The sequence below is a fragment of the Enhydra lutris genome, unplaced genomic scaffold (genome assembly GCF_002288905.1).
Source record: "Enhydra lutris kenyoni isolate GAN:26980312 unplaced genomic scaffold, ASM228890v2 scaffoldscaffold2, whole genome shotgun sequence".
Classification (NCBI taxonomy): Eukaryota; Metazoa; Chordata; class Mammalia; order Carnivora; family Mustelidae; genus Enhydra; species Enhydra lutris.
In genome coordinates this window covers 42,392,898-42,405,295 of record NW_019154086.1, presented here as the reverse complement: position 1 = coordinate 42,405,295, position 12,398 = coordinate 42,392,898, and the positions used below count along the sequence as shown (strand labels likewise).

Here is a 12,398-nt window from a genome sequence, read left to right as displayed (position 1 = left end):
ATTATCCCCCTAATAAATGTGATCTGAAGAGTCAATAAATAAATAAATAAACAAATAAATACATCACTGAATCAATATGTATTGAATGAATGCTTTGTCTCGATTTCTTCACTTGTAAAATAAATTAGATCAATCCCTAGTCATTATGAGACTGAAGATATTACAATTCAATTCATAATTCAATAAGTAGAGTTATAATATTAAGTTATAATATTAGTAAATATACCAATCAAAATGAAAAAAATCATAGCCTATTACATCTAGATATTCTTTTAGGATACTCCCATCATACATTCTCTTCTAAAGATAAATCACCAGTAATAAAGAGACCAACAGAAACTTATTTTAAATTATTTTATTTTTCATAATTTTCTAACACATAGTGTTAGAAAAATGAATTTTGGCACCATGACTTAGAACTTTTTTTCAAGTTTAACCTTTAAATTAAAAACAGTAGCTACAATAAGTATATTTAAATCTCACTCAGAGAAATGGTAAAAAATCAAGTCACAAATTTTTTGTGCTGGGGAATTTTTTAAAAATGGGATTAAGAAAAGGTAACAAAAAGAGTAGGAAGGATAAAAGGAGACTATGCTGGAAAGACAAAAAGGTAAATAACCTTCTCTAAAAAAAGAATAATGAGGGAGACAAGGGGCAAAGAGAAGAAGAAAGGCTCACCAACTTTATTTTCCTGATATAAAATTCAAGTACTTAACAAAGTTTTTAAAAAACTATAAAACGCTACTAGTAATCTCATGAAATTTTCTTTTTCCTCATTATTTTCTAGAATTAAAATCAAAAGCCTGTTTTGACTTAAGGACACTTGGCGATCTTAAGTTCATATTTGATATACTTTGCAAAACGGAAAGGCTTGAAAACTTTCCTAAATCTAATACCTACTCAATATAATCCACCTTGGAAAATTAATCTGAAGGAATATAGGGTTTGATTTTTAATACAAATGTAACAAAAAAAATCTAACAATCTAAATAATGTTTTCAACTGGCTCTAAACCTCAGTTGTATTCTGTACCAAGTTTCTTGAAGAAAACGTTGTGTAATATTTACTGCTCTTTGTATTCCTTCAGTAACTACTGTAAAAGGTATCTGTATAGGTCATCAAAAAAGTACTTACACAATTAGTTGCATACAAATTCAGTTATAACTCCAGTTTTCCAATGTTTCAAAAATTGCCAATTTTCACTTATATTCATTTTGTTCATATGTTAATAAATAAAATCCTTCCCATGCTTTTTTAATAATAAAATACTATGTCTCTTGTCACTTGTACATTTATAGCTGAGTATTTTATCAACTGAAACACAAATCCAGAAAACTGTTGTTATTCTCAGAGACAGTAAGGCATAGAAATAAATATTTGTTTTTGCTTTTTCTTTCTTTTCTTCTTCAATCTATGTTTTAAGGCTCAGAGCAGACATTAAGAAATATCAAACAATTTTTTACAAAAAAGTTTTTCAAATGTTTGGCCCAAAGTGAAGTTGTTCTGTTGAAGTTATTTAAATATTCCTCTCATCTTCTCAAGCACAACTTCAAAGACATGTTCGTCCATTCCAAAAGAAAATTCAATGAAAAGCAAATAACTTAGGGGTCTATAAATGACACTGCAATGTATCTTGTTCCATTTTTAACAGGAAGTCCTTCATGCAAATGTGTGAGTCTCCCTGGATGCATGAAACTCCAGCCTTTTCTGGGTGATTCAATAGAGCAATTGTACCTTAGAAATTTGCATCCGCCCCCCTAAAAGAGATGGAACAAATAAATGTATCAGCTTATTATGTTTAATTTTTAATCTTTGGGAAAATTCAAATTATGCCATCTAACCGGAATCTAAAAAAAAAAAAAAATAAATAAGGCAAAGGCCTTCTCGTGAACGTAAATTTATGATTTCAAAATGTAAAAAATCAAAGCCATAATTACCTGAAAATCTTCTCCCACGTTATTGAGTGCAATGTTGATGGTAAATGTAGAAGCGTCATGATGAGGGCGAAGAGAGCGCTGTCTTTCAGGGGAGTATTTTACTACAAAATTCAATAGTGCAAACCCCTAAGAAAGCAAAGTAAACCAATGGATTTGTTTATCAATAAAAATATAAAATAGCACATTTGTGTAAAAACAAGTAGGAGGTAGACGGGGGGAATGGGAAGATAACTACCTTTGTATAATAACCTGCAAAGACCTTCAGTGTAACGGGCGCAATGAACTCCCGGATAAAATGAAGCCATACATTCTCCAGATCAATTTGTTTCATGTGGATATCATCGGTTGGGACATTTTCATAACCACCAGATATACGGCTATCCTAGAAACAGCATTAATGATGTCATAAAGTGTGGTCCACATGCAATTCACATTTATATTACCTTGGATTTTTTTTTCAACCACGAGATCATAATAGACAATAAAAATAACAGTTGTTCAATTATGGTGTACCATCTGCTTTAATTGCAAAACTATCAAAATGATATATATAACATGTTATATAACATGGCGTTGCAAATGTATCAATGATGAAGCAAAGTTGGGCAGAGTCCGTAGACTCCTTTTTTACTTACTTAATATATATGGGCGGTCTGACTATAAAGTAAATAAAACATATTTCCAAAGCCCTCCCATGCCTCCTAAAAAATTAGTTTTTTACAGTAACCCTTCAGGCAATCTTAGCCACTTGACCGACAAAGATTCTGCTTGTCTGCCTTTGAATCCCCTACCACTGAAAACAAGCTTTCCCTGCTATGTTCCCCACTTCAACTTCATGATACCCAAAGTCCTTCCATGATTGCTTTCTATTATCCTACAACCTGCTGACTTCAAGTTCTTCCTCATACTTTGAACTTCTGTCTCTCTGGTCAGTTGACTAGCTAGAGTATGAAGTTGAGCAGAGGCAGTAATATTCCAGAGTATTCCCCTAGAATTCCCTGGTATTGTTAAGGAACAGGCATCTGTGGATACTCTGAGGAAAAGAAACACACTGAAACAAAAACAGCAATACTTCCTGCCAAGCCTTTGACACTGAATATAAATGCAAAACTGAATTACAACGATGGCATTCAAACAGATTTTTTCTACCAATGTTTACACACCCACAAAAAGCTTTGGCAGTCAACCAGATAAACTTTGTCTCAGTACTTCCACTATAGCTCACTGTGAAAATGGAGAGAATAGGAAGTGGCCCTGGAGAAGACCAATACTACACAATAGACATAAATTACCTTAACCATTCCAGCCTAGAAACACTGACCTTTAGAAACCATCCAGTGTAATTACATACATAAAGGACAACCTGAGGCCAGACAGATTAAATGCTATCAGAGTTATCCCGCCAGCCTTGTCAGCCTTGCATTTAGGTCTAAGAGTCAGAGATACATCACAAAACAGATATATCCCCTCTAAACTGTCTAAATACATTTACCCCTGCGTCTAACCCACATACACATTATAGTTCTTTGTGTGAAATTACCACTTACATGATGTTTCCCACCAGACCACTGGCCATAATGCTCCATTTCTTCCACCAATTCGTCACAGGCTTTTTCAGAAAAGATGGGAAACCAAAAGACATCGGGACAAGGCTATAAAACAAGGCATCACCATGAAGAGAATAATAGTTTTTGTCTCTTAAGTAATAAGTGGCATTTCAAAAGTAACAGGACGGAATATTCAATATTCATCTCACTTAGATACCTTTTTAAGAGGTTTGGCCAATATTACTGACATTACTGTTACAAATAATAGTAGCTTTTCTTTAATGCTAAGACTTTTTTCTTTTTTTGCATTTTACATCTGTAAAATCAAGACAGATCTTAGTCTCAGATTTGACCAGGCAGCTACTGATACAGCTGTAATGCTACAGTCTGCCTTACCTTGTGTGTACGCGTACATCTGTGTGTGTACACGTACGCACACCCACGTACCTGGTGTTGCACTTGAGTTGACTTGCCCTTTGAAATGTTTTCTAAATAATTTATACTACAATTTGCCATTGAAATGAAAGTTATTTTGTATACAAGGCTCTACGACATGTGATAACATCTATACCTTAATAAGCCTAAATTAGCTCTTCCAATATGTATAAAATAAAAAAATTTCTAAATGACTAGACAATGTTGTGTCCTAGTTTAATTGGCAGTATTCTTATTCTTTCCCACAGTACACAAAATAACAGCATCTCAGAATCAGAGATGCCTTACATTCTCTGAAGTACGCTATTTGCAACAGTTTGGAACATTTAGAGTTCTTTTTTTTTTTTTTAAATATCTTTGAAAAAAGACTCCTGAAGTTCAATTTCTTTCAAAGATAAACTTAATGAATGAGGCCTACACTAGAGATTTGCCAAGGGTTCCTTATTTTCTGTGGTTTGAGAAAGATACAACATTTGGAAGCATGCCCAAAAAGGGCAAGATCTTAAAATTACTGTTCAATTCCATGTTCTACATTTTTACAACTACATGTGCCTTAAGGCTATAACATTGGTAATTAAGCGACATGATTTTTACCTAGAAGATGGTTTCTGTACTTTCACAACATCCTCTGCTAAAGCCATACTGCATTAATATTGTTCCCTTCTGGAAAAGAAGGCAAAAGTGCCTTACACGGCATAGTAATTATTAATACAAACCTGTTCAACTATATTTTCGGTGAAAATCTTTGAATAATCACGGTTTATATACTTCTCCTTCCAGTCCTATCAAAAAAAAATTAATTGCACAGATTAAAGCAAATACCTTTTTATAAGTAATAGAAAATCCAAAGATCGTGCATTTTAAATTTAGCATTTAAAATGGCTACGTGTACTAGACAAAAAAGGAATTTTCAGAAATCACAGTTTATGTTTTTTAAACATCGTCTGAGTCTGCATATGCTCACATCATTCTATAAAAATCAAATTTTTATTTATGAAGTTATACCTCAAGATTTTAAAACCTGAGTAATCGGGGCACCTGGGTGGCTCAGTGGGTTAAGCCTCTGCCTTCGGCTCAGGTCATGATCTCAGGGTCCTGGGATCAAGCCCCGCATCAGGCTCTCTGCTCAGCAGGGAGTCTGCTTCCCTCTCTCTCTCTCTGCCTACTTGTGATCTCTCTGTCAAATAAATAAATAAAATCTTAAAAAAAAAATAAAAAAAAAACCTGAGTAATCTTACAGCAATTAGATTTATATACTGTATTTTATGCATATACACAGGGATAGGTAAATATGTGCTTAAAAGTTAATGATAACAAAATCCTATCAACAAATACTAGTAAAATTAGCAAATTAATAAACTAAAGTCTTACTTATATATACTTTAGTAGTGAATTACTCTAAAATAATTTTGATTTTAAAAATTATTTCAAAATTTTCTCTTCACTTCAGTTTTTAATATGTAGCAAAGAATGATCATGCATTACTAACATTTTCATTTCTTTTAATTACTGAAATTAAGGTATAGAACCATACATTGAGAAATATCTTCTCTTCATGCTAACTTAGGAACCTGATTCTTCTCTATGATACATGACACCTGAACCACATACTAAGATATTTCAATTTTTGTCAACATCAGCTAAGGAATCCTTTTCCTTGGTCAAGTGTTTTATTTAAAAACCACATATTTAGAGGGTATATATGAAAATATAGAGTGATTTAGTATCCAGAAAGATCTCTTCTTAAATGTATTTAGACATGTTTAACAAACTTTTAATTTTCTCTTTACCAAGTACAGACAAGGGAGCCAGGAGGGAAGAACTGAGGTATAGACTCAAAATAATTCCAAACAAAATATGTTGCAGAAAATGTCTCTGAAATACATCTTTTGTATCAGATTTCAGAGAGGCCCTGATAATTTATACACCATTCTTAGTTTTGTACATCTTTGCCTATATGTAGCTCAGATATTTTTTATATGAAAGAACCAAAGTTATCTTCTAATTCTTTAGTACATTTCATTTATACATAGTATGTAATTATAAGAATCAAATTATTGCATTATGTCATTAATCCCTTTAATAGTCGTTATTTTCTGATTCCAAAATATGGTGGGAAATTAGAAAAAAACAGTCATTCATAACATTTCAGAATCTTTAAGTATTTTTTTCCTATGCATCATTATTGATTTTTTTGGAGTAAAGGAAAAAAACCCCTAAGATCTTACAGTAAGGCATTAACTTCTCATTTTAGGCTACCTTTCAAGTATCATTAAACAAACTGTGACTTTACTCATTGCTTAGAAATTCTGATAATAGGACAATAGTCAAATAGTTTGCTATGGGACATCCCTCAGGAGGCATTAACCATCAGGCTAATTTACCAAAACAAAACAAAGCCATGGAAAGAAAAGCAGTTCCTACTTACTTCTGATGTTTTCCTTTCATATTCTCCAAAGATATGAATTCTGACACAAAAGTCTACAATTCAGGATATAATTTGGGACATTTTTTTAGGAACTAATACTACCCAAGAAATAATTCTATTCCTCAAAATAACCAAGAGACTCAGTGCCAAAGTAAAATATGTAATTCCATCCTCACCATTTTAAAAAGCCTTTTTTTTAATTACACTCCTGTGAAAGATTAAGATATATAGCTAAGATGAAATGAAAAAGCTTTTAAAATACAGAAATGTCAAAAGACATTCTTTTTCTATTGAAGAGAGTCTTCAGAGACCACTAAATTTACTATACCTGGATGTCAACTACTCCTACAAAATAAAAGACAATTCTGACCAGGTGGCTAGAGTCTTTGCAATTTAAAATTTTTACTATGGAAAAGGGGAAAACCATGAACAGTAGCATTACAGAGATGATTACTAAAGAGAGTATTTTCACTTGAATAAATGTTCCAAATTGACAAAAATAGGCTCCCATAAAACAAAACAAAAAAAAAAGGAGTGAATTCTTGTAGGATTCAAATCTTTTTTTTTTTTTTTAAAGATTTTATTTATTTATTTATTTGACAGACAAAGATCACAAGTAGGCAGAGAGGCAGGCAGGCAGAGAGAGAAGGAGGGAAGCAGGCTCCCCGCCAAGCAGAGAGCCCGATGCGGGGCTCTATCCCCGGGCCCCGGGATCATGACCCGAGCCGAAGGCAGAGGCCTCAACCCACTGAGCCACCCAGGCGCCCCATGATTCAAATCTTTAAGATACGAAATAATTTTAGAGTTAGAAGGTAATAATTTCTTCAACCTCAGACTTTTGATATATGCTGAATCCCCTTACTCTGCAATCTTCTCTGGCTGTCTTTGGCATACATTCACGAACTTGTTATTAAAAAATAAATAAAATGATAAAATAAAATGTATGTTCCCATACTAACTTCTTGAATTCTCTTCTTGAAAATCAAAACATAATATTGTCATATGTGAGCTACTTGTAAACAGTTTTTCTGAAATTACAATTAAAAATTTTATAATGCTTTTGAATATATAAAACAGAAGTACTGAGAAAAACCATAGAAACTGATAATTCTTTTACCCACACCTAATATACGTCTTAATTTAAAAAAAAAAAATTCTTGGGGGGTGCCTGGGTGGCTCAGTGGGTTTAAGCATCTGCCTTCAGCTCAGGTCATGATCTCAGGGTCCTAAAATGGAGCCCCGCATCGGGCTCTCTGTTGAGTGGGGAGCCTGCTTCTCCCTCTCTCTCTCTGCCTGCCTCTCTGTCTACTTGTGATCTCTCTCTGTCAAATAAACAAATAAAATATTTAAAAAAAATTCTTGGGAAAGACCAAAGAATAAATTATTACAAAAAGTTTAAAAAAAAGAAGAAAAAAAAGAAAAATTTTTAAAAAATTTAAAATTCTTGGTCAAGAAATATAATTGCATCTTTTAAAGAATAATATAAATAATAATATTTTAAATTATTTTATTTTTAAAAGGCACAATTAATTATATTTCTTAAGCTGCTTTTTAAACTTTAAACCTCTTTAAAGCCTCTTACCACATTTTCATATTATTAACCCAACTGATTTATATCCATTTAGAGTTATAGGAAAAGAAGAAATCAGTGAAGTTGAGTATGAAATACTTACCACAGGATTTTCAAAAATCTGCCAGAGGTCATTGTTATAATGGGAAGTATTGTAATTAGCAGTTGATAAAAGTCTTCCAAATTCATGTCTATTAGAAATGTACATAAATACACCCTATGTGCCAAAGAATAACAGTATTAACAATCTTACAGGAAAACACAAGAAAATAAACTTAACCATAGGAAAAATATAAATGAGATATTAATTTCAACTTTCATCTCTCATTCCTGAACATGCATTTTTATTTTTCATATAAAACATGCATGATTTAAAATAAAAGAAATAACATTTTTATTAATTATGGATTCAGACACCACATAAAGCTAATTGATAGCACTGACACTCAACTGAAAAAAAGAAGAGGAAGAATGACTGTTTTTGTCCCTTTCTCATTGATCCTAGATGTAGACATCGGGGGGAAAAAATCCTGTTTGAAAGCAGAAATATTTTTGAGACACCAAAGTGCAATGAATTGTACCTCTTTTGGCTTCTTTCCCTTTCAAAGAAAATGTCATATTTTTAAACAAGAATTCAAATGTCAGTATTATTTCATCAGACTATGTCATTCTTTTTATTGTCCTTACGTTTAAAAACTGAACATAGAAATTACTTATTCATTAAAGACAGCTAAAGAAAACCAGTCTCATTCCCTTGCCCAAGACCAAATAAATGTGGCAAACACCACTATGGTAAGTTTGTTTCTTTTTGTACCTGTTTTATGATAAAAGGGTTAGTTATTAATAAAATATAAAAATAATGAAGAGTACCACAATCTCATTGTAGTCAAGATGTACTTTATACTTACTCCTATGTTTTCTCCCCCTTAAAAAAAAAAAAAAAAAAAAACTAGAAAAACTAGTAAAAGGGATTTGGGTTTAACTTTCTCATTCATCAACCACAAAATATGAATCGGCCCCAAGAACTAAGAGTTGAATATCACAATTATGATACCCCAACACACAAAACATACACACACATATACAAATTAAGAACCAATGAATACCAGCATTTTACTGGGCTAAATGGAAAGAAGAATCTTAAAGAAACTTTACTGGTAGGCAATATACCATATCTAGTATTAATTAAATAAACAAAAACAAATAAAAATAAATAAAAATAACACCTTTGGGGGGCTGAGCATTTGGAATGTTTCCGGAGTAGGGGAGTCTTTTTCCCTTTGTAAAGTCTAAAATGAAGAGAAGCATTGGGTAAGTTGACCTGCACACCCACACTCTCTCAGGTAATCTTACATTAGCAGCCCTTGATCAAAAGCTGACATTCTGAAATGTCCTTCATAGACAACATGCATTACAGGCAAAGCTTATAGCGCACACAAAGAAACAACTCCAGCCCCTCCCCCCTTTTTTGGTCAAACATAAATCCAAGCTCATTCCTTAGTAGAATTGTCATTAGACACAAAATTAAGACAAAGGAAAAAATGTGTAAGAGAGGCCATTCCAGGATGCGCTGTTGAGTCAAATTAGCAGAACATGAGCACAAATTACAATCACAAGTACTAAAGATACTCGATATAACAATGCACATAGGTTTGTGGGAAAAACAAATATACTCAAACAATACATGCCTTATTAAACTGGAAAGAAATATTTGCCAACTTCTCTGATTTTTCCCCAAATCACATCTGCTTATATAAATTTGAGTAAAATAACCCAATCACTTCTAAAATAAAAAATTATAGAAACATGTTTTAAAACATTTACACATTTTGAAAAACAGATTATTTTCTATAATCACTGAAGTTTTAAAATGAAAGTACATTTATAGAATAGCAATGTATCATTACTTTTCACACAGATGAAATATACTACATATCCCAATCCCTCTCTCAGTTCAGTGGTAAAGAACTGCCTTGAAGAGTGTGCAGTTTATAATAATAAAGAGAATTGACATTGATTTCAGAACAAAAGTCTGTTCTTAAATGTGTAAATGATTATTTCACCCTAGGTCAGTTTTCCACTATAAAATTTCAAATGGAAGTGAAGATGAATTCCTAAAAATGCAAACTGATTTAATGGGCACCTGGGTGGCTCAGCTGATTAAAAATGCCAACTGATTTGTAACAAATCCATGTTTATGACTGAAATCTTTCTGTTGCTTATGAATTAGCCTAAGCACAGAACCTAATATTTTCCAAGCTATTTCTACAGGTAAATGTTCACAAATTATCTCCATAACTGCTCCCAATTTTTCAATATGGAACCAAAAAAATTGGCAAGTACTTACAAATTAGAAAGAAAAGGGGCATCAAAACACAATGACACATCAACTGGTAAAGCAAGCCATTTTATAAGAACATTCATGCAAGCCATCATTGTATACCCTACCATTTCTCTAGCATTTCGGCACAGAGCCATATCAGGATCCAATTTATCACGAACAAAATAGTTCCTTTCATTCATCTCTGATCGAAGAGTCTTTCCCTTAATTAAGTACACATTAGCCATGTATGGGACATTCCATATCCCTCTGAAAGTAAAGACAAGACATTCCAAAATACCACAAATAAAAAATATTTAAAGTTTTATTTTTATGTTCTCAAAACAAATGCCTTGTATGTTTTAAATTTTGTATATATAAAGCATTGAATCAAATTACATGCAAATGCAAACACATGTAATGATATGTAACATATACACACATAGATGACATTACTTGCTATATACCACACAATAAATCACTATCTCCCTACATAAACTTCATTTTAGGGTTATCTGTTTAGCATTTTGGCTATAATCTTTCACTTCATTTGTAAGAGTATAATATTCTGTTATACAGAAAGAGCTTCCATTTAGGATCAAGCAGTTTGACAGCAAAAATAATCACATACAACCTGTGGTGTGCTAGAACTAGCTCACACTGACTCCCCAGAGCACTTAGCTATGCTCAATGACTTCATCTTGGAAGCTTGAAATCAGTTATGGCAGAAGCATTTACGCCACAGAAATGGGCAAACACTACAAATCAGGGCAACCCTCAACCCCGAGATCCAGTTGTTAGACTCTTACCAGCACACCACTGAGTAGAGCCTAAACCTCTCCTAAAATATATTCTTTTGAAATTCACTAAACCATCTCAAATTTCTTGAGAAAGAGAAGATATGAAGAAATAGAGCTAGAAGTACCTGAGGGGGGGGAGATACTTTATTTTGTCCTTCATTCTTCCCCACATTTGTCTTTTTACTCTAAACATGACTCATTTCCTAAGAATAGTGAGTAGGTTTCACCGAAAGGCATATAGGCCTGCTGCTTTTAGAGAACAGAAAGGAAAGATTTTGACCAAGGAAATGTAGTTAGATATTAAAAGGAATATGATTTCCTTTTGTTTTGCTAGATGAACCTCAAGGGAAATAGCCATAAAAGATACACAATGTATCATCTGAACTCAGAAATTTGTCCCTGGCAGAGTATGCAGTATCTCAGTTTTGAAGAAACACACACAGACACGCATACCCGTGGGCATATATGTCATAAGATGTCATTCCTTCATGTAGCTTTTGGACATGAAGTGCATTTTTGTATTAACTACATCAAAAACTTCTCCCATATTCTTTTCCTTATACTTTAAACAACAGTGACAGGAGACTGTACAAAATATCACCAGTGCCTAAAGCAACTTAAAGGAAACATTAATTCTATATTCTACTTCTGTAAACCCTTACTTATTTTGGTTATACCCACAGACAATACCAGGCATTTTGTCTACACAAATCATCCCAGAGACAATCAAATATTTTGAAACAACAGAGTATGATCTGAACTGTGTTTTCTCAGCTATCATGCTTCTTAATTGCAGCTAAAAAAAGCTTTTATCGTATTATTCAAATCTACTATTACTATTTTCACAACTAAAACATCTTTTTAATACTCAAATATTCATCAAAAAGTATGTGGGGTTTTTATTCTAAATTTAGAGGCACATATCTTTAGTCATGAAAGAATGTTTTCCTTTTTTAATTGGGCTGATATATCTGAGAAATTAGGCAAAGCCTTTAACATCTCAGTCACTCTGGTTCATCATCTATATGAAGAAAAAGGACAACATTCCACTTTATTACTACCTTAGCAAAAAAAAAAAAAATTATCTCAATTCTGATTATTTTTTAGTCTAAAACATAACTGTTGTCTCTGAAATAAATATCAATCACGTATACACTTGGTAGCAAGTATATTCTTTTCAAACTCTAGAAATGGAAATCAGATATTGGTGAAGAAATTGATCTTTAAAGCAGAATATTAGCTATGTTACATAGAAAACTCTCGCAGTAGGAAATGTTAGAAGGTAAATCATTGCTTTTGGTATTGATTTTGTTTGTTCACTTGTAATGTTTTTTTTTAATTTTTTAAAATTTTATGTCTTT

The 12,398-nt window shown here is 32.5% G+C and overlaps 1 protein-coding gene across 2 annotated transcripts in view; it reads right to left on the bottom strand.

Annotated features, from left to right (window-relative positions):
* Positions 1-346: 346 nt before the first annotated feature.
* Positions 347-12,398, bottom strand: part of LOC111148521 (procollagen-lysine,2-oxoglutarate 5-dioxygenase 2) — a 96,976-nt gene continuing 84,924 nt past the window's right edge. Inside the window, exons 13-20 of one of the 2 annotated variants that reach the window (XM_022505145.1) lie at positions 10,366-10,507; positions 9,144-9,206; positions 8,021-8,134; positions 4,636-4,701; positions 3,485-3,589; positions 2,173-2,319; positions 1,938-2,063; positions 347-1,757 (exon numbers count right to left, since the gene is read on the bottom strand). In XM_022505145.1, the coding sequence (XP_022360853.1) occupies positions 1,602-1,757; positions 1,938-2,063; positions 2,173-2,319; positions 3,485-3,589; positions 4,636-4,701; positions 8,021-8,134; positions 9,144-9,206; positions 10,366-10,507 (919 nt within the window). In that variant the 3' untranslated portion in view covers positions 347-1,601. The remainder of the gene's footprint in view (positions 1,758-1,937; positions 2,064-2,172; positions 2,320-3,484; positions 3,590-4,635; positions 4,702-8,020; positions 8,135-9,143; positions 9,207-10,365; positions 10,508-12,398) is intronic. The other variant, XM_022505154.1, reaches the window with a different exon arrangement.